This window comes from Protopterus annectens, chromosome 7.part0 (assembly GCF_019279795.1).
Source record: "Protopterus annectens isolate FY-2018-M chromosome 7.part0, PAN1.0, whole genome shotgun sequence".
NCBI lineage: Eukaryota > Metazoa > Chordata > Ceratodontiformes > Protopteridae > Protopterus > Protopterus annectens.
The window spans coordinates 1402724962-1402751389 of record NC_056739.1 but is presented as its reverse complement, the minus strand read 5'-3'; the positions used below and the strand labels follow the sequence as shown (position 1 = coordinate 1402751389).

General features: G+C 37.9%; 1 protein-coding gene across 1 annotated transcript in view; it reads left to right on the top strand.

The window, feature by feature from the left end:
* The window catches only part of DOCK3 (dedicator of cytokinesis 3), a 4843230-nt gene that overhangs the window by 3542575 nt on the left and 1274227 nt on the right, over window positions 1–26428 (top strand). Inside the window, exon 15 of the mRNA XM_044077993.1 lies at window positions 5596–5720. Within this exon, the coding sequence (XP_043933928.1) occupies window positions 5596–5720 (125 nt within the window). The remainder of the gene's footprint in view (window positions 1–5595; window positions 5721–26428) is intronic.

The following is a 26428-nucleotide window of genomic DNA, read 5'->3' as shown; positions in this document are numbered from 1 at the left end:
CCAGTAGGAATTCGAAAAGTGAAGACATGGTGCCTTCTGGAATTCTTTGAAATTATTGCTTATCTGGGTTGACTTGCAGTTTCATGGCTGATTGCTAGGCTAATGACCCCATGGGGCCTATTTAGGCCTAGCCATGCTTTCCAGGGTGTGAGTCAAATCCTATACCTTGTGTCTGTGAAGTAGATACTTTTGAGGTAAACGTTTGAGCCAAGCCCCAAACCCCCAAAAAATAAAATTATTTATGTGAACTTTGTTTTAAGATATACTTTGAAAAGACATCTGTCTACTTTGAACTGTTTTGAGCTTAACACAACATCTGAATCAGACATCACATCACACTTTCCATCAGTATTTCCACTTTAGCTGTTTGCTTTCAGCAGTAACTGCTGTTGTCTTCCTCTCACTGTACTGCTTGTTAAGAACTGCATTGCTTCAGTTTTACTATACACTGTCTAAACCAGGCTTCAGTCCACCTTTTCATATTAGATAATCTTGGTGTCAGCGTCTTCAAGCCACCCACTGACCTGTTTCAGTTTTGAATTCTGGTTACACTCTCCATATATTTTATTTCGTTGATGTCTTTATCTGCAGTCACAGATCAATATTTCACTTGAGCTGACTTAAGTGCTGTTTAAGTAGGACCAATATTCTTCCCATACAAAAATAGACGTTTAGCTCTGAAATGTTTTAAGCAATTTGTAACAGATAGTAGCAGCATTATAACCTGTGATAAAGCAGTTAAAAATGCAGTCCATTGCTCATACCCACTTTAAAAGAATGATTATATTTGCTAGATTTCAAAGACAAGGTAAATAGTAAGTCTGCCTGATCTGATGTTAAGTACATGTGGCTCATAGATAATGTGCCTTGAAAACCTAGCCAAAGAACTGTACTTTTAATTTTAAATTCAGCCCTACCTTGGTCAAAATATTTATTTTCTTTAAGGGTATCTTTGAAACATTGAACAGCATTATGTAACTAAGAACATTGAAGGAAAATAAAATAAATAATAATAAATACAACTTTCAAGAGGAGAACCACTGCCATTTCCCGCTGGACATTCCACCTCTAAACCGGGATTCTTTTTATCTGTAATTTAATGCATGTACAAACTGAAGGCTCTTACTTTATAGCATCCAGTGTATCAAACCAACAGTCTCTTGTCCATCACCTATCCCAAGCTCTACCCCCCTTACCTCCCTGGTCTCTAGTCTTGTAACTGCATGCCCCTATCTTCCCTTCCCTGAACATTTTTGTCTACTGTAACATCAAAAAATAATCATTTTCCCTCTTTCTCAGTACCAGACTTTACCATTACTCTCCAAGTATTCCCAATGTTACACTGTCCTGTTTTACTAAAGTTTGACTTTACACTATCTCCCTCTTAGCCCACTCTCCTCTAACCAAGTGCTATCTTTCTCTCAAGTTTTTCCACAGAATCACTTCTTCCCAACTCTGTGTTACTCTTCCCTAATCCTCTTCCCGTAATAGAGCACTCTAACAAACTTACTTGCCTGACTCCCTACAGCTACTCTATTTAACAAATTTAGCTGTTTGACTGATTGTTTTTCTTAGCTAACTTTACTGAACTGGTCATCCTTAATCCAAAGAAAACCAAACTTCTTTTCCTTCCCAAATCAATGTCTAGCCTTAAAACTACATTCATTCTCTCCTCCCTAGACAACACCATCATTCCTGTTGACTTCCATACCAAACGTCTAGGAATTACAGTTGATGACCAAATGAAATTTGTCCACCATTTTCAACAAGCCATCATAAAGACAAGTCAAAAACTCAGATTACTGTATAGAAACAAAAAATTCTTATCCATCTTTTACCCTGTTGTCCAAGGGTGAACAGGAACAAATTTCTAATTGGAAAAACTCACTCCTTAGCCTCAACAAGAAAATTAGATCACTAGGAAAAACCTCCAATGCCAATTATGAATTGAAACTAGCCTCCAAAACAAAGGGAAGTCATAAGGACTTCTTCAGTTACATCAGGAACCTCCATGGTAAAGCCCAGGTTTGCTCCTAATTAGTGCTTAACAGTATCACTTACACTTATACTGTTGACTTAGCCAAGGTGCTAACAGATAGGTTCAGTGCAAACTTCACCCCCTTGTCCCTGCCAAAGGCCCTTTTGACATCCCATATACTTGTCCCACACCTCATATCTCCATAGATCAAGTGTTGAAGGCCCTATCCAAGGCAATGAACACAGCTTCCATGGGACCTGATAGTATCTCAGGATGTATTCTGCACCATCTCCAGCAAGAACTGGCTTTGCCATTGAGCACCATGTTCATCCACAACCGCAGAGTGAAGAACTGCCATTGTCATCCTCTTGCACAATGGTGGCGCCACTAGTGACCCTGGAAACTATCTCCCCATTAGCTTGACAAGTCTGATCTGTAAAGCATTGGAGCATATTATTACGGAGCTCATAAACAAGGACATAGGCAATCTCCAAGCACTTGACCCCACCCAGCTTGGGTTTGTCAAGGGCAGATCTTGCCTGTTGAACCTAGGTGACTTCTTTGAGACTTTCACCAATGCCCTAGATGAGAGAAAGTTAGTGCATACAGCTTACCGTGACTTGGCCAAGGCCTTTGACACAATCTCTCACTGGGGATTCATTGAAAAGCTAACACAACTTGGTGTAAATCCCTATCTCATCAGGAGGATGGACAACTGGCTAACTGATAGGACCCTCAAAGTCAAAGTAGACACCTCCACTTCCAGTAGCAGACCTGTCACTAGTGTAATTCCCCAGGGATCTGTCCTGGGACTCTACCGTTTGGCATCTATTTCTCAGAGGTCCATGCAAAGACAAAAGGCTGGTGGCTGATCAAGTTTGTGAATGACTGTAAACTGGCTGCTGTCATTGACCCCCCCCAAATGATGTTAAGATACTGCAAGAGGGTCTCACAGGAAATGACTGATGCCAAAGTCATGGCCTCAGGCTAAATGCAAAAAAAGTATCTTTATACTATTCAGCAAAAACATAACCCCTACCAATTAACATATCAACAGCAACCCCCTAAGCACACAACCAGTGGTGAGAGACCTAGGCACTCAGGTTGATAAGAACCTCAAATTTGACCATCATGTAGTGGCAGTGGTCAGAAAAGCCTTTTATTTGGTTCATCTCATAAGTAAAGGGATTGCATACAGAAAAAAGGAGGTTATTACCTCTCTGTACTCCTCCCTTATTAGACCAATAATTGAGTATAATGCCCCATTTGGGATGTACCTCTACAAACATCTGCATCAACTGGAAATGCCACTGAAATACCTCACAAAGATAATCCATGGCCTACAACACCTGTCCTATGCAGACAGGTTCAAATCGCTATCACTCTACTCAGTATCATACAGATTGCTCAGGGGTGATTTGTGTCTCACCTACAAGGCAATCTCAGACCCTGCCCTACTACAGATGCTCCATATCCATAAGTCTAACTCCTCATGCACTACCCACTCAAAAGGCCTGAATCTAATATGCAACATCAAAAATACCTGCTGGAGAGACAAGTTTGTCTTCTAGAGGCTGCCCCGTCTCTGGAATAGACTTCCCATACACATCAAACAGAGCACCTTGCTGACCCTCTTCAAGCACAACCTTGATGACTGGATGAAAAACCACAAATTTTTCCCAGGGTTTCCACCTTTGTCCCTCACTGACAGGGGTGACAGGTGCTGACTGAGGTTTCTTTTTAGGGATGAACTCTTGGCTAGACTTGTAAGGGCCCCAGGGCCATTAGCCTAGTAACCTATGATCCTATGACCAATCACATCTAGGACTTCACTTGATCAAGCCTACCTCCTCCCTGTCTACTCTATGCTCTGCTTATATTTACCCACTTACAAGTAAATCTTTAAACCAAACTTGAAAAAACTTATAACCAGATAGCTAGATTTGCCTGCAACTCCCCTTACAAATTGCATCACTTCATTGCCCTTAAAGAACTACAGTGGCTTGAATTCCCTCAACTACTCCAACTCTCTCAGTTACAGATGACACACTCTCTTCTTTACAAACCTGAAAACTGTCCCTCTCTGTCCACCCTCCTAGTGCTGTACAAACTATCTCAGTATCTCAGTATTGCTGACCAAATGCTACTTGACACCTACAGGCTATATAAAACAATAGGAAGACTACTCTACAAATGCTCCTTATCTCAAACTTGGAAGAAACTCCCAACTTATCTACATTCAACTCAATCTTCAATCCATTTCAAACCAGAATTAAAACTTTACCTTGCTAACTCTCCCTCCTGCAGTTGTTACCATCCTACCTAATAAAATTCTCCCCCAGCCATCTGTCTGCAGCAATTTCTCTTCTTATTCCTGGTACATTACCTTTATAATAACTAGTACTGTATTACCTTAGCTGTGCCTCTGACTCACACTATACTTAATCTCATATTTAGCTGTGCCTTGGACTAAAGTTATACTTAAATTTCTTATTTTTCTCCCACTTAGCTACTAAGCATCCCTGTCCTTATCTTTCCTCTTATAACTGTCTCACTCTCTGGAGACTTCTGTGTATTCCTCCCCACCCCTCCACTTAGCCCTTCTATATAATTACCTCTTCTTCATCTCTTCCAACATGGTGCAATCATTAAGATGTATTGGGGCTTACTTTTTTGTTGTTGTTGTTATTGCAAATCTACATGGTTCAATCCATTCTTTTACTTATTTGCTGTTTGCTAATGTCCATTTGGCAAAAATGTATGTAGCTATGTACTCATATTACCTAAATGGAACTGTTATTGTTACTGTCATGGATATTTTGTATGTGGAGCTTTTCTTCTTGGGTCTCCATTGAAAATGGACCACCGGCCCAGTTGGACTCATTTTTATCTCCATGATTTTGTAAATCCTGCCAAGTTGATAGTATCAAACAGACAGACAGACAAATGGAGTAAAATAAATCTGAAGGAGGATCAGAGTGTAGCAGCTATGGAAGACAACATTTTTGCTTCAGGTCTCAGTATCCTGTGGTATGCTTCGATAACTTAATGAGACATTTTGCCCATTGTGTACATTTCACACATTTATTATTTTATATACAGGCTTTAGAATTTATTATGAGTATTTCTTATTTTTATGCAAATAATTAAGTAACATGTCATATTCAGTGCAGGTCATATAACAGAAAATAGTGTAGCCAGTACTGAATAGGTGAATACATGGACAGGTGGGCAGGATACTTTCTGAGAACAGATCAAAAAGCAATTTAACTGGAGAACTGTCTTTTTTACTCAAACAAATATTGATAACATAATGTATGGGTAAACTTATTTTGAACCTGTCACACTATAAAGATGTCTTCCTTTCCTTTTAATTTCTCGTTGCAGTTTGGAAAGTGACTTTCAAAATGTGTATTTCTTAAAGGAATGGATCTTTATGTGTATATCTATGTTTATGTGTATATGCACATATATGTATACACATAAACACACACACACACACACACACACACACACACACACACACACGTGACTCTGTGAAAAACACTCCATAGATTTTGGGGTTATAGAGATATCCTGCCTTCTGAAGCTTGTTTTTGTTTCTCAATGCCATTCAGGTGACATAAGGAATGACCTGTACCTTACACTTGAGAGAGGGGAGTTTGAGAGAGGAGGCAAAAGTGTGCAGAAGAACATTGAAGTAACTGTCTTTATCCTTTATGCAGATGGGGAGATTCTTAAGGTAAGTGGCTGAACAATGTTAAACAAATTTGTGTTATTTTTGCTTTCTGTAACTATATCATAAGCTCTTTCTGTGAAATGTATTTCCAAGATGTTTATTATAACAGGTTCTGCTGCTTGAATATTATTTGATATTTAACAAAATAGTGCAAGTTCAAACAATCTGAAAAATTCATCAATCCAGTAAACTGGAAACTGTCACATGACATGATTGCTAAAGAGATTAGTTGTTGTGTGTGTGTATATAGATATATATACATATATATATATATATATATATATATATATATGTATATATGTATATATATATATATATATATATATATATATATGTGTGTGTGTGTGTGTGTGTGTGTGTGTGTGTGTGTGTGTGTATATGTATATATATATATATATATATATATATATATATATATATAGGGTCTATATTACATAAACGAAAATCAAAAAACGCGAACGGCCTAAAGTTGAAAATGCAGGACCTCGAACATGCTGTCACAATCACCATGTATTGAGGAGGGAAATTAACTTTTTTCCACTGTAGTGCGATCTTGGAGTTGGTATATTTAATTTACAGGGGGTGTGGGGGGTGCAGGGTGGCTTGCCCCCCCCAGCAGAAACGTAGTAGAAAGTGTGTTTGTTACTTAGGTGTTGCTGTAGGTGGAGGTGATATTATTTACTTGTGCAATGTAGTTTTCAGTGTTATGAAGCAGTCTTTCGTTCTGAGTTTTTAATGTTTTGGGTTTTCAGTGTTTTGAATTTTTGATGTTATGGTCTCAATGTTTTGAAATTCAACGTTATGAAATTTCAGTGTTATGAAGTAGACCTATACATATATATATATATATATATATATATATATATATATATATATATATATATTCTTAGGTCTGGTCAGAAAAGATATTCTTGTAATTGAAGATTCAATTATTAGAGGAACTGATACTTACATTTGCAGAGAAGATAATGAACATCAGATAGTGTTATGCTTGCCAGGAGCAAAAATAAAGGATGTGAGGCAGGCCTTAGAATGCCTTAATACAAAGAAGTATGTATCTGTTTTTATTCATGTTGTTACAAGTCATTTCATCTGCAAGAACTCTCTGACTGTAAGTAGTGAACTGACAGCCCTCTTAGATAGTATAGCTTGTGTAGGTGTTAGGATGTATTTTTCACAAGGAGAGTCATGTCACCCTGAATGAAAAGATTTTGGGGGTAAATACCTGCATGAATGAAATGTACCATTCAAAAAAATGGAACTTTGTAGAACATCAAAGCCTAATTTTGGGCACACATGTTCAGACAGGATGACATGCGCTTGTCAAGATCAGGGGAGAGAATTTTTGCAGCAGATTTTTTTTCAATATTTGACAAACATAAGGCAGGATTTTTGCCAGGTTGAAAATGTAATAGTTCACAGACAGCAGCATATTCTGCATCTGTGGTTGTCAGTGCTGGTGGCATTAATAATAAAGTTTTTTAATTGGAAAATTTGCCTCCCACAAAATCGTTGCTGTTATTATTTGTGAAGCATGGTTAAAGAACAATGACTCAACACCAGTTCTGTCAGGGTATAAATGTTTTTACTGTAACAGACATTCTAACAAAAAAATCAGGTAGAGATGTTAAGATAGGGATTAATTATAGTTATAAGACCTGTGATTATTACATGTTCAGTGATAACACCAATACTATAGTTTGTCTAACTGTGACAAAGGCAACTCTGGACCATATAACAATTGTAATGTATAGACCACTAAAGTTAAGTGCTGATGACCTAGAGGGATTCATAAATTTTCTGCATGAAGCACAAGAGTGAAGAGTAATAGTTTGAGGGACTTTAGTTTACCAGAAACAGACTGAAATAGTACTGATTCAACAAAATTAGTAAGGATTATTCACAACAAATGTTCAGAAACAACAGTTGCTTCAGACTGTAAAAAAACTACCAGGGAACAGAACACTCTAGACCTTGTTTGTGTTCCTAAATAAATTACAGTTACTTCATGTCATGTTTACCACTGTTAATGTACAGTGATCATGGGGTTATAAAGGTTAATTTGTTGCTAGATAATTCTGCCAAACTGAAATCTAAACCAATGCACAGAAGATTAATTACAGATTATATGGAAGCAAAACAGTTACCATGTAAAACTAACTGGAGTGAGGTGTTCAGTGGAAAAATGGCAGAAGAAATGTAGAAAGTTTTGAAAGAGAAATTATTTGAATGCAAAAAAAATCAAAAAATGTTTAACATCAGGATCTAGGCACACAACATCAGGAGAATATATTTCAATAAGAACAAGGTACTCTATTAAGTTGACCAGCAAAAAATATAAGACATGGAACAGAGGTCGAACTACAGTTTTGAAAACTGAAATAAACAAGTTGGAAAAACAAATTAAGCATAGTGTAATACAAGATCAAGAAAATGTGTAAGAAAATGTATATAAAGATATTGAGCATAATAGAAAACCATTTTATATGTACATAATATGTGGAAGGAGTAAAGACATACAAATTGATAATCTGTGTAGATTGTAAAATTTATTCTCAGACACAACAGATTATAGATATACTTACAAAATCTTATACAAAACAGTTTGGCTCCACAAAGGGGGTGATAAGTTATCCTAGTGGCATCCAGGTAACCTGAGATACGGAATCAGACTAGATTATATTGAAAAGAACTATGCAAGCTGGATCCAAACAAAGCACAAAGGAGACTGAATTAATAATAATGACCTGAGAACACTTCAGCAAGAACTTACACTACCATTATATCTATTATTCACTAGGTCATATAAATATGGGGAGAATCCTAAAGATTGGAGACATGCACTTATTAAACCTGTCTTCAAGGGAAACGTGAATAAAACAAAACTATAGTCATACAGACACATAAGTCTACTTTGATATTGTGGAAAAAGAATGGAGAAGGTAATGCTGGATAAATTATTGTCAGAAGTGGAAAGGTTGGGACTTGAAACCATGTATCAGTATGCATATCTTGAAAATAGATATATTACCACCTGTAACATGATGTTCTATAACAAAATAATAACAGCTATGAATGAAAAATTGTGCTGTGATGTAATTTATTTAGATTTATCTTCAGCACTTGACAGGGTCATACACAAAACACTGATAAATCAATTAGAACAACTAGGTATTGATGGACTCTTGATAAGATGGATAGCTGCATGGCTTACAAATGTACATGGACATGGCAAGATTTCATACAGCAGTTGGACAGGTGAAATTCTTGGTTATGGTCAGGGTGTCCCACAGGGCTCTGTCCTAAGCCCTTACTTGTTAAGATTATACCTTTAATTTCTGCCTTTTTCATCTAAGGTGTTCTACAGTCTGTATGCAGATGACTAAAATTGGGAACACTGATTACATTTGCTACAGGTAGGGCATGTCTGCAAAAGAACTTGACTAAATTGACCGTCTGGGCACATGAGAATAATATGCTGATTAATACATCAAGAGCTAAGCATATGAGATTTGGGAGACATACATTGAAAGGTGAATATTTAATACAGCACACAATGATTGAAACGTATATTCATTTAAGGACCTGGGTATATGGGTAGATCCAGCTTTGAGTTTTCCTAATCATATCAACGTATTTGCTAATGGTAGTCATAGAACTATAGGTTGCGTAAAAGGATTTATAAAGTCTAGGAACTCAGAAATGATGAAGTCATTGTTTGTTAGTTGCATTAAACCCAAACTTGAGTATGGAATGACAGTATGAAAACTTTTTAAGAAAACAGGCTTGAGTAAACTGGAAAGAGTACAGTGGAAATATACCAAGGGCATCCATGGATGTAAAAACACAAGTTATTATGAAAGACTAAAATATCTGACCTTGTACGGTGTCTCATATAGATATTTAAGAGGAGACCTTATTTGGGTATATAAGGCGTTTAGAGACAACTACCTCTGGGAATGTTTGGGATTATCAAAAAGTACTAGAAAATCATCAGACAACCTATGTAGAATATTCTATAGGAATGAGAAGTATATTTATTGGCTCTCTAAGATAGCAGCTGATGCATGGAATAGACTATCAAATTATATTAAAGCAAACACTAGTTTAGATATTTTTAAGAACAGCCTTGACACATTATGGGAACAACTGTTTTGGTATATTGGCAGGCTAGAAGGGCATTAATGTCTGTGCTTGAAATATTTACATGCATGAGACTACGTGCATTATAAACTATCAATATATACATTCAATACATTTCTACTGGTATCCTTTGCTATTTCTCTTTATCTCAGGCACAGAGGACAGTTTGGAGAGGTCATTTAACTATATATTGCCAATACTTGCAAACCATGCAGATTAAATGTGCTGTTATTGATTACATTGTCTACCATTCAGTCCTTCGTCAGCCATAAGTAGTAAGTTCTATATACATATGTTGACATTGAGTGGAACAGACAAATGCTGTAGATCTGTGCTGATTTACTGAGCTGGTATAAATTTACACTGTTTAACCATAAATGGGAATACTGTTGCTGTACAGCACCATACCAGTCCTGTCGGTTATATACCCAGTTCCAGGATTCCTTTTAGGAATGAGTTGCAAATACAAGATTTTATTGTACATTAAAATTTAGGTGACCATTACATGGACCCAACAATGTTCACTATTTTTTGTTTAATGACCATTAAGTCACTTAATCTTTGAGTGATTCAGAGCCATGCAGGATGTATAAAGTCAGTCTCATGCACCATTCTGCTGGGTGGTTCCACACATTGGTCTGTGAGTTAAAAAGAATGGCCATGAGAACTGCTCTTCTCAAATCTGTGGTCCTCTGCAACTCAGATAAGTACAAGTGAGTACTGTAAGTTGCAACCACTCATTTAAATTTCTTTGGTCGGTAGATGACCTAGAAAATATCAGAATCACCATATCTTTAACTAGTCCTCCTTTTGATATGTGCTTTGTGTGGGGATATTAACTTCAATGTACATTGATGAGGGACTCTTTTATTTATTTGTTTCTGACAGACTTTTGAGAGAACAGAAGGGTTAATTTAATTGCCATAAATTGTTAACAATTGCTTTGCTTTTCCTGATATAATGGGTGACCAATAGAAGGCCAATTTAAGTTATTTCTGTACTGGCTAGCAGCCCTCCATCGAGAAAATCTATCTAGGTTTATGTACTTCAGGCCATGTTGTTGAAAAGTGATAATTAACTTATGCTGTCTAGACAGATTACTTTTCAGTTAGTACACAACTAATGTTTCCACTCGGAAAATTTTCAGTGCTATCTGTTTTCACAATGAATGTATTTAAAGTTTCATCCTTTTTGCCTTTTTCTCCCCTAATCTTTGCTGAGTACAGAAGAGTTGTTTGAACGGAAAGAGTCCAGCTCACTGCTGGCACTGTGCAGATACACTTCTGCTGACTGTGAAATGAGGTAGTTGCTCAGTGGTTAGAGATGGGAATTAAATGATGTCACCTTCCATCACTGACTGTCAGACTTGGTTTAGTGAAGGTGGTTAGTGCAATGGAAGGAATGTCCCTCTTCCACCATAGCAGCAAACTCCATGCTCATTAAAAAATCAAGGTGCCCAGGAGACACATTTGTGGTTTCTCAGATCTACTGAAATGAAGTGGAAATTAGTGCAGTCGGGTAAAGGAAACATACAGGAAGACTGTATAATATTGCTTAGGTAAGAACCACAGGAGAAATGGAAAGGAGCCTGTGATAGTCATATAGTAATGATATAAAGGTAGACATTCAGTGTGAATATACAAATGTATATATATGTATATATATATATATATATATATATATATATATATATGTGTATATGTATATATATATATATATATATATATATATATATATCTGCAGGGTCTATATGGCAAGCATGAACGCTTAGGTTGTCGAATATGGCATGATCGACACCGATTAAGTGAACCGTGAGTACACCGAATGCCAGAAACTGCGAAATTTGAAATCCCGATTTGGCATAGTTGGCCCTTCTGCATTATAGCTCTGCAAGGTAAGTGTGCGATAGTTACGGACCTTAGGGTTAGGGTGCGGGTTAAAGTAAGTGCATAGATAGTAATGTATGTAAGGGTTAGAAGTAGGTTTTGTTACGTGTATGTGTGTGGATTATTTATTTTGTTTGGGTATAGCTTATTAAGGTAAGTTTACAATAGTTACGGACCTTAAGGTTAGGGTGCGGGATAAGGTAAGTGCATAGAAAGTAATTTATGTAAGTGTTAGTGTAGGTTTAGAAGTAGGGTTTAGGTTAGTGTATGTATGTGGTTTGTTTATTTTGTTTGGGTGGGTAGTATGTAATGAGCGGTGTAGTGGGAAGTATGTTTTGTTTTTGTTAGTGTGTGGAACGGTGTTGGCCAAACATAACAATTCGGTGTTGTGTATTTCTGCGTTTTGAGGTTTCAGTGACTTGTGCGTTCACTTAACAGATGTTGTTCATGCTGTATTCGACAACCTAAGCATTTGCGCTTATAATATAGACCCTATATACATGCACACACATATGATTTAATGAATGAATAGCAAACTAAAAATATGAATAAAACCAGAATTTCAGGAATGCATTATCTCAGCTATTTGACATCTTTGCAAAGAAATGCTTCCTAAAAAGTTAGAACACCAAACAAGAGCAGGTTATAAAATCACTACAATTATATATATATATATATATATATATATATATATATATATATATATATATATATATATATATATATATATATATATATATATATATATATATATTTTATATATCTATGGGTCTACTACCAGAGATTGAAATTACACTATTTCAAAATCCAGTAGTAGATGCCCACTAACGTGAAAGTGCACTTCACCGAAAGTGCACGTTTGCGAAGACCACTTGAGCGAATGGTTACGGACCTTAGAGTTAGGGCTTGGGTTAAGGACAGTGGATAGCTAGTAGGGCTATCCACTATCCTTAACCCAAGCCCTAACCCTAAGGTCCATGACTACCGCACCACAGTGGAGGAACTTGTATGTCTTCCACGGTGCAGTAGTCATGGACCTATGTCCTCCACTGTGGTGCGGTAGTCACGGACCTTAGGGTTAGGGCTTGGGTTAAGGATAGTGGATACCTAGTAGGGCTATCCACTATCCTTAAAGCAAGCCCTAACCCTAAGGTCCATGACTACCGCACCACAGTGGAGGACATTGCCCATTCATTCTAGTGGTGTTCGCGAAAGTGCAGTTTTGGTGAAGTGCACTTTCGCGTTACTGGACATCTACTACTGGATTTCAAAATAGTGTAATTTCGATCTCCAGTAGTAGACCCATGTACATATATATATATATATATATATATATATATATATATATATATATGGTTAAATCTATTCACATGAAACAAAATAATCTAATCTAGCTTCTTAATTTAAACCCAATGGAAATAAAGGGAATAAAGTTCCATATTCTGAAATAATTGCAGCTTCTTGCAGCCTGAATGCTCTCCATTAATATACTACACAGCAGTGTAGAAGGGAGGATCACGCTGTATGTCCCACAGCAGTATAGAAGGGAGGATCACGCTGTACGTCCCACAGCAGTATAGAAGGGAGGATCATGCTGTACTTCCCATAGCAGTATAGAAGGGAGGATCACACTGTACGTCCCACAGCAGTATAGAAGGGAGGATCATGCTGTACGTCCCACAGCAGTATAGAAGGGAGGATCCCATCTCACAGCAGTGTAGAAGGGAGGATCACACTGTACATCCTACAGCAGTATAGAAGGGAGGATCACGCTGTACATCCCACAGCAGTATAGAAGGGAGGATCATGTCTCACAGCAGTATAGAAGGGAGGATCACGCTGTACGTCCCACAGCAGTATAGAAGGGAGGATCATGCTGTACGTCCCACAGCAGTATAGAAGGGAGGATCACGTCTCACAGCAGTATAGAAGGGAGGATCATGCTGTATGTCCTACAGCAGTATAGAAGGGAGGATCACGCTGTACATCCAGGTCATGCTCCATAATTCTTGTTTTAAATTGTCTTTATGTCTTGCCTGTGTACTAATTGTTTAGAGTGCAGTTATGTTTATTGCCCTACACCACACTAGAAGGACTGCATCTCTGTATGGGCAAATATATACTTATGACACTTATCTCTTTTCTTTCCCATCTAACTTGGGAAGAACTTGTTCATCTGTATAAAACTGAAGATTCTTTGCAATTGTCTAAGCAAAAGTAATATTGCTAAGAAGAAAAACTCAACATACTGTGATATTTTATTGTCTCAATATAAAACCTGCCAAAATGTAACTGAAAGGACTGTTAATTGAGAAAAAAGAGGTCTCTTTCTTTTATGTTCTACCTGAATCATTGGTTTTTATCATTCAAATCACATGTTCATATTTAAAAGTATCAGACAAAAATTTGCTATACATTCACTGTAAATTAATTGTAAAGAACAATTTTATGCTCTAGATAACTTTTATGAAAATGTCTTAACAAATATGTGTTTATTTTCTCAGTGGGCCACTTCATTATTATTATTATTACTGTCTCTCATTCTTAATGTACACACTTTTTATCGTAAATGTCTCATATGATCATTTGCAATTGCTATGTACACGTTTTATCTTATGACAGTATGGCTGAAAAGGATACATTTTACCAGCTTGCTACTCTGGTTAATAAACAAAAATAAAATTGAAAAAATAAAGTAGTGAGCACCTTCTTCTCACTCTCTTTTAATAGTTTTTGTTTACGATACCTTTCTAAGAGCTTGTCAAACATTTATTGCTTAATTAACAAATACTTTTGTGTTAATGTAGTACCCCTTCTAATTTGTATGAATTTACTACAACGAAGTACACCAAGAAAGTGGGGAGAGTAACTATCAATAGGTAAGGAAAAGTTGACAGCCGTTCTTTTCAAGGTGAAATACGATTCAAATTCCTGCTAGGAACCCCATACAGTTTATCATCCAAATAAGCCATTGTAGTCAAGTAGAGTGTGCAAGTAATTGTCAAAACAAAATTATTCTTACCTAACTGTATTATAAAAATCCTGGAATTGTTGGCAATCTGCCATTGTAAATCAAAATTAAATTGTCTATATAAATAGCAACATAGACAATAAACTGATTGAAAAGAAGTCAATGCGATAGTCAGTGTCTGTCAGTTGGTCCAGAGAATTAAGTAAGAAGCCCCCCCTTACTGTGTACAAACAGTAGATGAGATAGTATCTGGAGCAGTGCAATTCTGGGGATGCTGTCTATCCTGTAATGTTGACAAGATAAGCAGAATTCATTACAGGAAAATAAAGACGGTGCCAGGCCTGTTCTATAAGCTAATATGAAGAGAAATGGAATAAACTTAGAATATGTTCCCACTAGGAGTGAAGGAATGTGCAAACAGTTCTAAGTACATCAAGGGAATTAACATAATCCCAAACAGTAGCATGTTTCATCAAAACATAGATAGCGTAACCCAAGGGGAAGACTGTGAAAATAGGAGGAGGGATCAGTGGTTGTGTGAAGAAGCACTTTTATACAGACAGGTTTACAGATACATAGAATAGCTTTCACATGATTATCATGGGATCAGAGGGTAGGCAGAATTCTGAGATGAGTTGGAGAGTGCTTAGGCAATTCTACTGTGATAGGAGGAGGCAGGATATTATTTATCGAGGAACGTGTTACTAGGTAGAAATTTGATGGATAGACCCAACAGATTAGGGTGGCCTTATATGCTTATTAGCTGTAGTTCTTTTTCAATAAGGATAACTTAATCAATGAGTACAGAATGTGCCAGCACTGCAGAGTATTCAAAAAATGTTTTTTTTTTTTTTTTTGGCTTTGTCACGGATGCTTTCTCTGAGCAGTAAACAATCAGCATCACTTAGCTTATATACCATAAGAGTAGATGTTTGAAAGATCACTGCTGTAGTATCCTTGGCTTTACAGGTTATCTCCTGCCAAAGATGTAGCAGCCGGTCAGCTTCCAGAGCTTCGGGGCACCTTCCATGTACCCAAACTGTCGTACAGCTCAAGCTAAGCTGACTAAAAGACAAGTTTGCGTGCTAAGCCCTTCAGAGCTTTCCTGCCAGCAGAGAGAGGGAGGCTGAGCATCTACTGTTATGGCAAATTCAACTTACACAACTGTATTATGTTCTTCATATTGATCACTGCAGCAGTAGCCTTAGCTATCTTGGCAGATTACCATAGATAACTGTATTTGGGAGGTGGATAGAGAAGGCTCCAGGAGCCCCTGGAGAATAGTCCTAGCAAAATTTGATCTAGACCTTGAGAAGGAATCAAGCTTATAGTGCTTTGTAGAAGTATGTACAGAGGACCAAGTAACAGCTTCTAGAGTACTTCTAGAATCCATCCCTTTCCAAAAAGCTATAGATGAAACTAAGGCCCTGGTAGAGTGGGCCTTGACCCTACCTGGAATAGATTTGTCATGGTGAGTATAACAAAAGGTAATAACCTTAGACAACCATTCAGAAATAGTCTGTTTTGACAGAGGTTGTCCCTTCTTCCTACCTTCACAAGAAATGAACAGCTTATCAGAAGATGTAAAACATTTACTTCTGTCAAGATAGTACCTGAATTGTCTGTGACATCCAAGGTATGAAGTATCTTTTCTCTCTCATTTTTAGGTTCAGGAAAGAAAATGGGGAGATGGATAGCTTGGCTTAAAGTAAACTCTGATAACAACTTTAGCCATAAAAGAAGGATTTGTTTTCAAAGAAACCCTATCCCTATGGAAAATGAGGTAGGGTTCACTCACCATAAGAGCGTGTGGCTCAGAAACCCTTCTTGCAGAGGTGAGAGCAGTGAGTAAAACTGTTTTCCATGTTAAGAACCTCAAGATAGCCATATTAGCTGGTTCTCAAATGGAGGAAGTATTACCTTCTCTAACACAAAATTAAAATCCCAAGGAGGGGACACCAGTTTACTTTTAGGCCTTTTATGCAAAATCCTTTTCAAAAACATTTTGATATGAAGCTTCCTTGAAAGATGAGGCTCCATGGGCGGACATGCTGAAATGTACAATAAATGAACTTTGACAGACAAATAAGAAAGACCAAAGGATAGTAACTCACAGAAATATTGTAAAACCAGAGAACACTACCTCTGAATGTGTGCTGTTTATGTTGTTGGTACCACGTGTTTAGGTCTTTAAACCACAAGTACCAGTGTCACACGGTCATAGTCCATGTAGGTGTAAATTATCTAAGACATACCTCATTGGACTATATGAAGAGAGACTTGATGGAGCTCCCTGAATATGTGTCCCAGAAGGGTATGAATCTAGCCTTCCGTAGCATCCTACCTTCACCAATGATGATGCCACAGTACCAGCAAAAAATTATTGACTTTAACAACGGACTTAATTTCTGGTGTCACAAAAAGGGGATCCAATATTTTTCACCCTGGGAAATATGATTGACAAAAATCGTCTATCCCTGTAGTCCTTTTGTAGGCCGTGCCAAATTATCAAACCCTCCAACATAACAAAAATCACTCATGACCACATAGAGGTACTGCTACTCATCACTAGGAGTTCAAATTAAAAATTGCACTCCCTAGAAGCACTCCTCTTCCTGGAGAATGCAGACATATTTGCAGTCATGGAAACATGATTCAGAACCATGGAGAGAACCCTGGGTATCAATGGCTACAATATCTTTCATACATTTCAATCGCCCCTCAGCTCAGGATAAAACAAAGGGAGGAGGTGTCTCAATGTTCATAAAGGACTAGTACACTGCTAAACTGGTCCAACAACATGACTTGCTTGAGCTTCTCCATGCCCAACTAACCATAGGTGCGACCCCCTTCCATATCCTTGCTAGCTACAGATCCCCTAACATGAGTCTGAAAAATCACACCTCCTACCTAAACCTACTAGAATTTCTTAACATTCAGCCTAACACCATACTTTTGGGTGACTTCAACTACCGTTCCATAAACTGGGAGACTTACATGACCCATAATTCACTTGCTCAGAGGTTTTAGATCTTTGTCAGTGCAAACACCCTGGAGCAACTAGTTAGTTCCCCAGCTAGAGGTACAAATATCCTAGACCTGATACTCACAGACATGGGAGGATGCTGCTCTCTCCCATGCATTAACCCCTCCCTGGTATGATCTGATCACAAAATGATTTCTTTTAGTATTAAAACTAACCTAGAACCTCCATCAAACTCCAAGCCTGTTAAGAACTTTGCTAAGGCCAATTATCTCAAACTAAGTGACAGCTTATTAACCTTCCAAGGCCCTTTGAACCCGGATGTCACTGAGGCTTACTGTGCTGTACACAAAAGCACTGTATAACCACATTCATAGCTACATTGAGGAGGCAGTACTTATCCAAGTCAAATCTATGATTACTGGCAAAAATAAACCACCCTGGTGGACCCATAGCATAAATAGGCTATTCAGCAAAAGGAAAAAAATTGTCTAAAAAGCCAAGAAGGTACAGACGAAACAGTGCAAAAAGACACTCACCAGTCTAAACAAATAAAGTAGAGAGCTGGTCAAATCTGCCAAAGTAAACTGCAAGGCAAAGATAGCCTCACAGGTGAAAGATAACCATAAGGCTTTTTTAATTATGTTTGTTAGCTCAGGGGAAATGCTCAGCAATGTTCTGAGTTAATCATGAATGACAACACTTACACCCAGTCTGAAACTATAGCAAACCTGCTTGCTGACAAGTTCAGTTCAAATCCCCCACCACCTCCTACCACACCCAAAGAAATACCCACAACCATCCCCCTACCAGTCATTATGAGGGAACAGGTCCTTAGTGCACTCTCTAAAGCCAAAAACACAAACTCCATAGGTCCTGACATCATTCCAAGATGGTTCATAAATAGCTTAAAACAGAATCTATCATGGCCACTAGAAACCCTCTTTAACCACAGTCTCCAGACAGGCTTTGTCCCTGACAAATGGAGGACTGCAACAGTCATCCATCTGCACGAGGGGGCCCCATCAACTGATCCAAGGAACTATAGACCCATAAGCTTGACCAGTCTTAACTGCAAGGCCATTGAGAGAATTATCATGAACTTGATCAGTAACAAAGGAAATCTTCCAACACTGGACCAGACCCAATTTGGCTTTATCAAAGGGACATCTTGCCTGCTCAATCTGATGTACTTCTTCACGGAAGTAACCAGTGTCATGGATGATGGTAAAATGGTACACACCATTCATCTAGACCCTGGACAAAACTTTTGACACACTCCCCCACTCAGAGATAAACTTACTGAGTTAGGCATAAACCCCTACATCGTCAGATGGATAGCGAACTAGCTTACTGACAGGACACACATTGTCCAGATAGGTGAATCCACTTCTGATAAGGAACCTGTTACTAGTGGTGTACAACAAGACTTGGTGTTGGGACCCCTCCTGTTTAGTATACACTCCTCTGGAATGAAGACTAATGTTGGGCACCTCTGGCTGAACAAGTTCACCAAAGACTATAAGCTGGGAGCAATCAATGAATCCCCAAATGATGCTGACATCCTACAAACAGGCCAAAAAATGACAAGCAACCGGTGCAAAAACCATGCTCTGAGACTAAATGATGAAAAATGCATAATCATACCCTTCTGTAAATCAGATATCCCTGCAAATTATAATATTGATAGCACACCCCTAAAAGTAGACCCAGTGGTGAGGGACCTAGGAGCACAGATAGGCAGTAACTAAACTTTGACCTCCAGGTAGCTACAGTAGTGAGGAAATTATTTTGTATGGCTCAACTTGTAAGGAAAGTCATGGCAACAAGGTCAAAGAAAGTCATAGTGCCATTGTACTCAGCCCTCATCAAGTCTGTAATTGAGTACAGCGCTCCCCTTCTGCATGTACCTAACCAGGCACTTACACTAATTAGAGTGATCCCAGAGGTTTCTCACTAAAAAAAATGCAAAGCATAAGACACATGGCCAGTGTGGACCGACTAAGGGCCCTATTCCTTTACCCCATCTCATATCATTTATTGAGAGGTGACTTATGCCTGACCTGCAAGGCATTCTCTGATTCAGGCCTGATGAAAATGTTACCTATTCACAAGAAAAATGATATGAGGGTTACATGTTCCATGCGCCTAAACTTTATTTGTGACAATAACAAAACTTGCTGGAGAGACAGATTCATATTCCAAAGGCTACCTCATCTATGGAATAAACTTCCCATCTTCATAAAACAAAGCCTGTCCCTCACTCCTCTCAAAACGAATTTGGATAAATGGATAGAGAACCATAAATTCACTCCTGGGATACTGCCCATGCTATTTTTGTTACACCTGTACATTCAAGCAAGTTCCTGATATTCTTTCTGCTTCTACATTTAATGCATTTATCTATGCTTATGGTCAGGTTTGAAGCAACGTATAAAGACTGCTTGATGTTTTTTATGATTTATTACTGTTTTTGGAATAAGTTTAACAAATCTTTATATTTGATGATAGGAATATTGTTTTTATTGCTATGTCTTTAGCAAATGGTAGGCAGCTTTTATTGATTGGGAGGTTTTTTTTTATTAATGTCATTACATGATTGCTGAACTTTCTGTGATTGGTTGAGTTTTTTATTTTAAATAGTACATAGACTTTGTATTCTGTCTTGGTCTGATGAAGCAGAGGTTACTCTGCGAAAGTGTTTACCTTCTGTTTTAATAAAATTACTTCTATATATAGTGATTTAAAGTCATGTTTGGGAGGAGTTTTTGTATATATCTGGAGACTTAAGATATAATATCGTTATATTCTGGGTATTATTGGCTAGGCTTGTAAAAGCTCTTGTGCCATTAGCCTAGTAATCACCTATGAACCTATGAGCAAGCTAGAAAACCTTTTCCATTTGCTACTATATGATTTTCTAGTAACAGGCTTTCTTTCCTCCATTATTACCTGCTACATGTTCTCAGAAAAAGGTGCCTAAATGTAATTATTACCCTATCATCTAATGTTCTTGTGTAAGTAGACCCATTCTGTAAGGAAGCGTATGGTAATTGCCAAAAAAAAGGGAGAACCACTGTTTCCTAGGCCAGAAGGGAGTCACCACAATGATCTTGGGGAATTCCTTCTAGCTTTTCAAATGTACCCTGGATATTAATGGAAAAGGTGAAAAGGCATACAGGACATTCCTGTCTAAAGAAAAGAAAAGTCTTCCAGGCCTTCTTGTGCGGGATCCTAGAAGAGAATCTTGCCAGTTGATTGCTCAGAGAATAGGCATAGAGGCCTACTTGAGGATTTCCCCAAAGATGGATCAAATCTTGGAAGACTCCGTGATCTGGTTTCCATTCATGAGGGTCTGCCTCGATCCTGCTCAGCTTCTCTGCCACAGAGATTTGCTCTGCCAGAATGTAAGATACCTGTAGAGTGAGATTGTGCTGCGAAGCTCTATCCCAAACTAACATGGATGGTCTGTAAAAGGGGTATGAACTGGTTCCCTCTTCCTTGTTGATTTACCACAAGACTGTGGTATTGTTTGTAACCACTTGAAGAGGTCTCAGGAACCAAAGATGGTTCAGAGAGTTGAGTGCCTTTATCAGTGAAAACACCTCCATGATATTTACATGCTTGCATCTGCCCTGGGAATCTCACACCCCCTACATTTTTATTCCTACTGAAACTGCACTCCAAGCAAAGTCAAAAGTGTCTCTGGTGACTGATTGCTTAGGAGCAGAGTTGGAGAAGGAGAGACCTGGATTTAAGGGTATCTGTTGTCTTCACCAAAGAATTTCTCTTCTGACAAACCCCAGTACTGGGATCTGAAAAGATAAAGGGTGTTGATGCTGGGACCAAACAGATTTCAGATACCACTGTATTTTTTCTCATATGGAGTCTTGCCAGAGGTATCTTGAGAATCATAGATGCCATGAGACCCAAAATCCTGAGATATTCCCTCGCAGTGACTCAAGTCTGAGTGGAAAACCTTAGAAATAGATCTAAATAAAGATCTATTTTTGTCCTGTGGAAGAAAAACTCTTTGAACTGAGGTGTCTAGTTGACATCCCAGAAACATAATCCTGTGTAAAAGAGTCAAGAAAGTATTTTGCCAGAGGTCTCTCACCCAAGAGAGAGATTTGTGAAATTTTGAAAGACTCTGCAAAGTCAAGCAAGTCATCTAAATATGGAAAATGTGGATGCCCTGTAGACTGCAAGGTGCTATAATTGGAGCTAGACACTTTGCAAACATTATTGGGACAGTGGATAGTCCAAAGGGTAAGGCAGAGAACTGATAATGCAATCCAGACACACAAAACTTTAAGAAACATCTGAAGTCTGGATGAATAGGGATGGGATGATAAGCATCTTTTAAGTCTAGGTTTACCAGGAAACTTGAAAGAAGAAGTAACATATTCTGAAGTGACATAATTTTGAATTTGGGCACTGTCACAAACAGATTTAGGAAAGAAAGATCCAGAACTGGTCTTCAAGCATTTTCTTTGTTTGGTGCTAGAAACATCTTTGAATAAATCCCTTTCCCTGCCTGTGAAGGATGAACTGGTTCTGTCACTCCTTGTGACAGCATGTGATGAAGAACAGGGGGAAACCAAAGAGTATGATCTGCGGGATTAGGAATGACCCCCTGGAAAATTGGAATTTCCTCCACTACCATCTCTAACCCCAATGAATTATTTTAAGAACCCATTTGTCTAAAACAATCTGTTGCCAAAGAGAAAAAATGAGATTCAGACTTTCCAGAAGAGAAAAGGGGCCAGGATGTGAGAGAATCACAAGGTCTCTTGAATAGTCATGCAGACTTGTTGGATTGTCCTTGGTTTTGGGAGGTTTGGGATTTATTTTTGGAACCCGTTTGCCACTTCTTTTTAAACATCTGTTTACCTGAATTCTGTTGAAACTGTTTATTCCATTGTTTTGCTAAAATTAGATGAGAAGAAAGAAAATCCCTTGGACAATTTGGAAAAGGAGGGAGAAAAATCTTAAGAGATTCCCTGGATTAGTTTGCCCCTGTCATCTCACTTTTCCATGACCTCTGCAACAGAGGGACCAAACACTAAACCTCTATCCAAGGGAGAATTTAAAATCTCATTTACATCATATGGGTGGGTCTGAGAATGCAGACATGGAAACCTCCTTAAAAACAGTACCAGTTGCCATATTCCTGGAAGAAGTATAAGAAGAGTCCTACACAGACTGTACCCGTGCAGTAGAAAAAGAAAATAAGTTATTTAAAGCAAATTTTCTTCACAAGAAGAAACTGTAGATAAAACATTCCTCATAATTTCACAATTTGTCAGAACAAATTTTAATATATGAGCCTGACAATTTAAAATTCTGAAAATGAAAGTTGCAGAAATATACACTTTATTTATCCATACATATCAATAATTTCCCATCCTTATTAGAGACAGTAGGACTAGAATTAATTAAGTGCTTAGCAGCAGTGAGTCAGGTTTGGGAATAGTGTATACAAATTTAAAAGACTAAGGAACGTTATACATCCTATCTGCCTGTTTGGGTACAGTTGGCTGACTATCAGGAAAATTACAGACAATAAGACACACATTCTCTAAAGCAGACAGAACAGGAAGAATAGGTGTAGGTTCTGGAAAATCCTTCTGTACCAACTCATAATATTTTGTGAGGGACTAAGAAACCTCTGTGTTCTCCCACTGAAAACACTGGGACATTCTAGCAGTAGTCTCAGAGAAAGAGAAATGCCCACAGGGAGAATCAGAAATTGAGCTCTCCTCTTTGTCTGAATAAGAAAGCTGGGAACAAAGTCTTGAATCTGTCCCTGCATTTTCCTATTCATATTCAGAATCTTGAATCTCTTCATGAAAAGAATAACCCCTTTTTCACCACACACTACTTTAGAAGAAGGATCAATAGCCTGAATTAAACTGTAAGCTAGTCTCAGTAAACTACTCCTATCCAAAGAAGTCTGAGGTGGAGTAGGTACATTTTTATTTTTCTATCTCTTTTTAACAAAAAAATGGGGCTAACTGAATTATTAATGGTAGCCTCTACTTCCCTGTTCATTCTCCCAGGACTGAGAAGAGTGGCTCTTCCTTGCCCACTGAGGGGACTCCAACAGCCACAAAGGATGTAGCCAACCCCCTGTCCATAATGGGTGTAGGTGCTACATCAGAGATATCTGGAGTAAAATATGAGTGGTCTGAGGTACACCAAATGGCCACAGCAGTCACCCACCTGCATCTGAGGCAAATTGATGGCCTGCTGTGGTGGCACAGGCTGTTTTTTTAACTTTGTTTTTTGAGGCTGGAAGAAGGACAGACTGTGGGATTGGCAATCTGTTCCATGGTCAAACCAAAAATGGCACCTCTTTCCTGGGAAAGACAAGCAACAAATGCTGGTAAAACTATTAAGCCACAAAAGTAAATTTTTGACGAAAAAACAGTAAAAAGCACTTCAAAACAATATGGCAACCACACAACTGAAAAATAAACCTAACTTCTCCACAGAAAATATGTTTTCAGTTAGATTACACTTTTAAACTGACAGAAAAAAATGAGTGCTTTGTTTAAAAGAACATTACAGTTTTGTGACAGTTAAAAGATAGCACTCTTAGCTATAAAATAAGTTTTCTGAAAAGGAGAGGAATGAAACTGTAATAAATTTAAGAAAATCAGTTTTTTCTCCAAATGGATTTGTGAACCACAAACAGACACACACACACACACACACACACACACACACACACACACACACACACACACACACACACACACACACACACACACACACACACACACACACACACACACACACACACACACACACACACACACACACACACACATACTCTCTCCCAGGGAAGGCTGTCAGTATTCTTCAGTTCCACCTGTCTTCCTGGCGTGATAGTACTGCTGCCACTCTAGGCAGAGCTTGAGACCTAACATGGTAGTTGTCTGCTACTCTTGATTTGATCAAATATAAATTAGAAAAGTTAATATTGCACTTGCAGAATGCTCAATCAGCCTGGCTAATTTGTGGGGGGGGGACCACAATTTTACCAACCTAAAGTACTAAATAGCAACAACCCTCTTCTCAGATAATAAATCTTCTTCTTCTGTCAGCTTTTCCCGGTTAGGGGTCACCACAGCAGATCACCTTGTCCACTCATGATTGGCAGTGGAGTTTTACAGTGTCAAGTTGAAAGCCCAGTGCCCAACCTTCCACAGAAGGCACACACACGCACACACTCACACCTAGGGCCAATTTAGAGTGTCCAATCCACCTGATGCAGGAGGAAACTGGAGCACCCGGAGAAAACCCACGCGACCACAGGGAGGACATGCAGGATCTGCATAGAAGGCACCCTAGCCAAGGATCGAACCAGAGAACCTCTTGCTGTGAGGTGGCAATGCTAACCACTACACCACCATGGCTGCCCTCTTCTCAGATAATAAATACAATGCAAAAATAATTACCAGTCACAAGATCTTAAAAATGAATACATACAAATTTAATTAAACGACAAAGAAATCAGCACTGAGAAATTAAATATGCAGATGTCAAGACACTCCTTAGAGAATATAGTAGTCAGTTATACAGGCAAAATATGTACAGAAAAATCTGATCTACAGCTAAATGAATGCCCTAGATGTCTCTTACTGAAGAACTACTGGTTCTAACTTGTCCAAATTAAAAGTAAGAATAATTTAAAAATAAGAATAATACAAGTCAGAGGACTGCTTACGTGGATGCACCAACGTTTCTCAAGTGATAAAAAGACAAGACAAGAATGGAAAAGCAAGAAGTTAATTCTCACATTTCATTTGCAAGTTTCTTGTATTTCCTCTCCTTTCATATTCTTTTTATATTCAAACAGAGGAAGGTCACAAGGTTACATTACATACATTGATATACTACTGGAAACATACATATTACAGAGTTCAAAAACTTAAAGCTTTATGAAGGTGGCAACATAATGAAATAATGCATTATAAATGCACCACATTTTAATCAGTATTTCTGCACACGTATATATATAAATAAAAAACACAAATGAAAACAGACACAATGAGACCATTCTCTTTTAACATCAATCTACTGTTGGAATAAAAACATCCTAGCATTTCTGGGTGGTGGTAAGATGGTGGCAGTGCAGCGGCTTCTTCAGTAAGATCTGCAGTTATTAATCCTAAAATTAGAGAAGATACTTAAATTACAACCTGAATTTGATTATTCTTCTACTAAAGTATTATTGTAAGTCTTTGTTGTAAAAGATTTGTTGAAAGACGAACATTTTCAGTCAAAATCTTCTTACAGCTTTTGAATTTACTAAGGAATTCATTCAGAATTTCTTCCTTGGGGAAAAATGACATCTAGAAAAAAAAATTCCAGCAAGTCCTAATGTCTCTAAAATAATTATTCTTTAAAATTGATAACCAATCTAAACTTGATAAACTTCAAGAAAATAGCCTCAAGAAAACTGAGATGCCAAAGAATGTGATAAATAATAAAAACTTAACCATGAAGGAAATGACAGCTGCCCTGAATTATCTAGATGGAAGGGTTAAAGAAGAAATTAATTCAGACATCTTACTAAAACAAAACAATTGGCTATTAAACAATACTGAAGAATTTGAAAATACAGAAAGGAAGTGCAAATTGAAAATTTCTGGGGGTCTCAATTCAGAAAGAGAAAATATTTATTTTCTTACCTCTTGGATTCCACAGCTCCTAGATT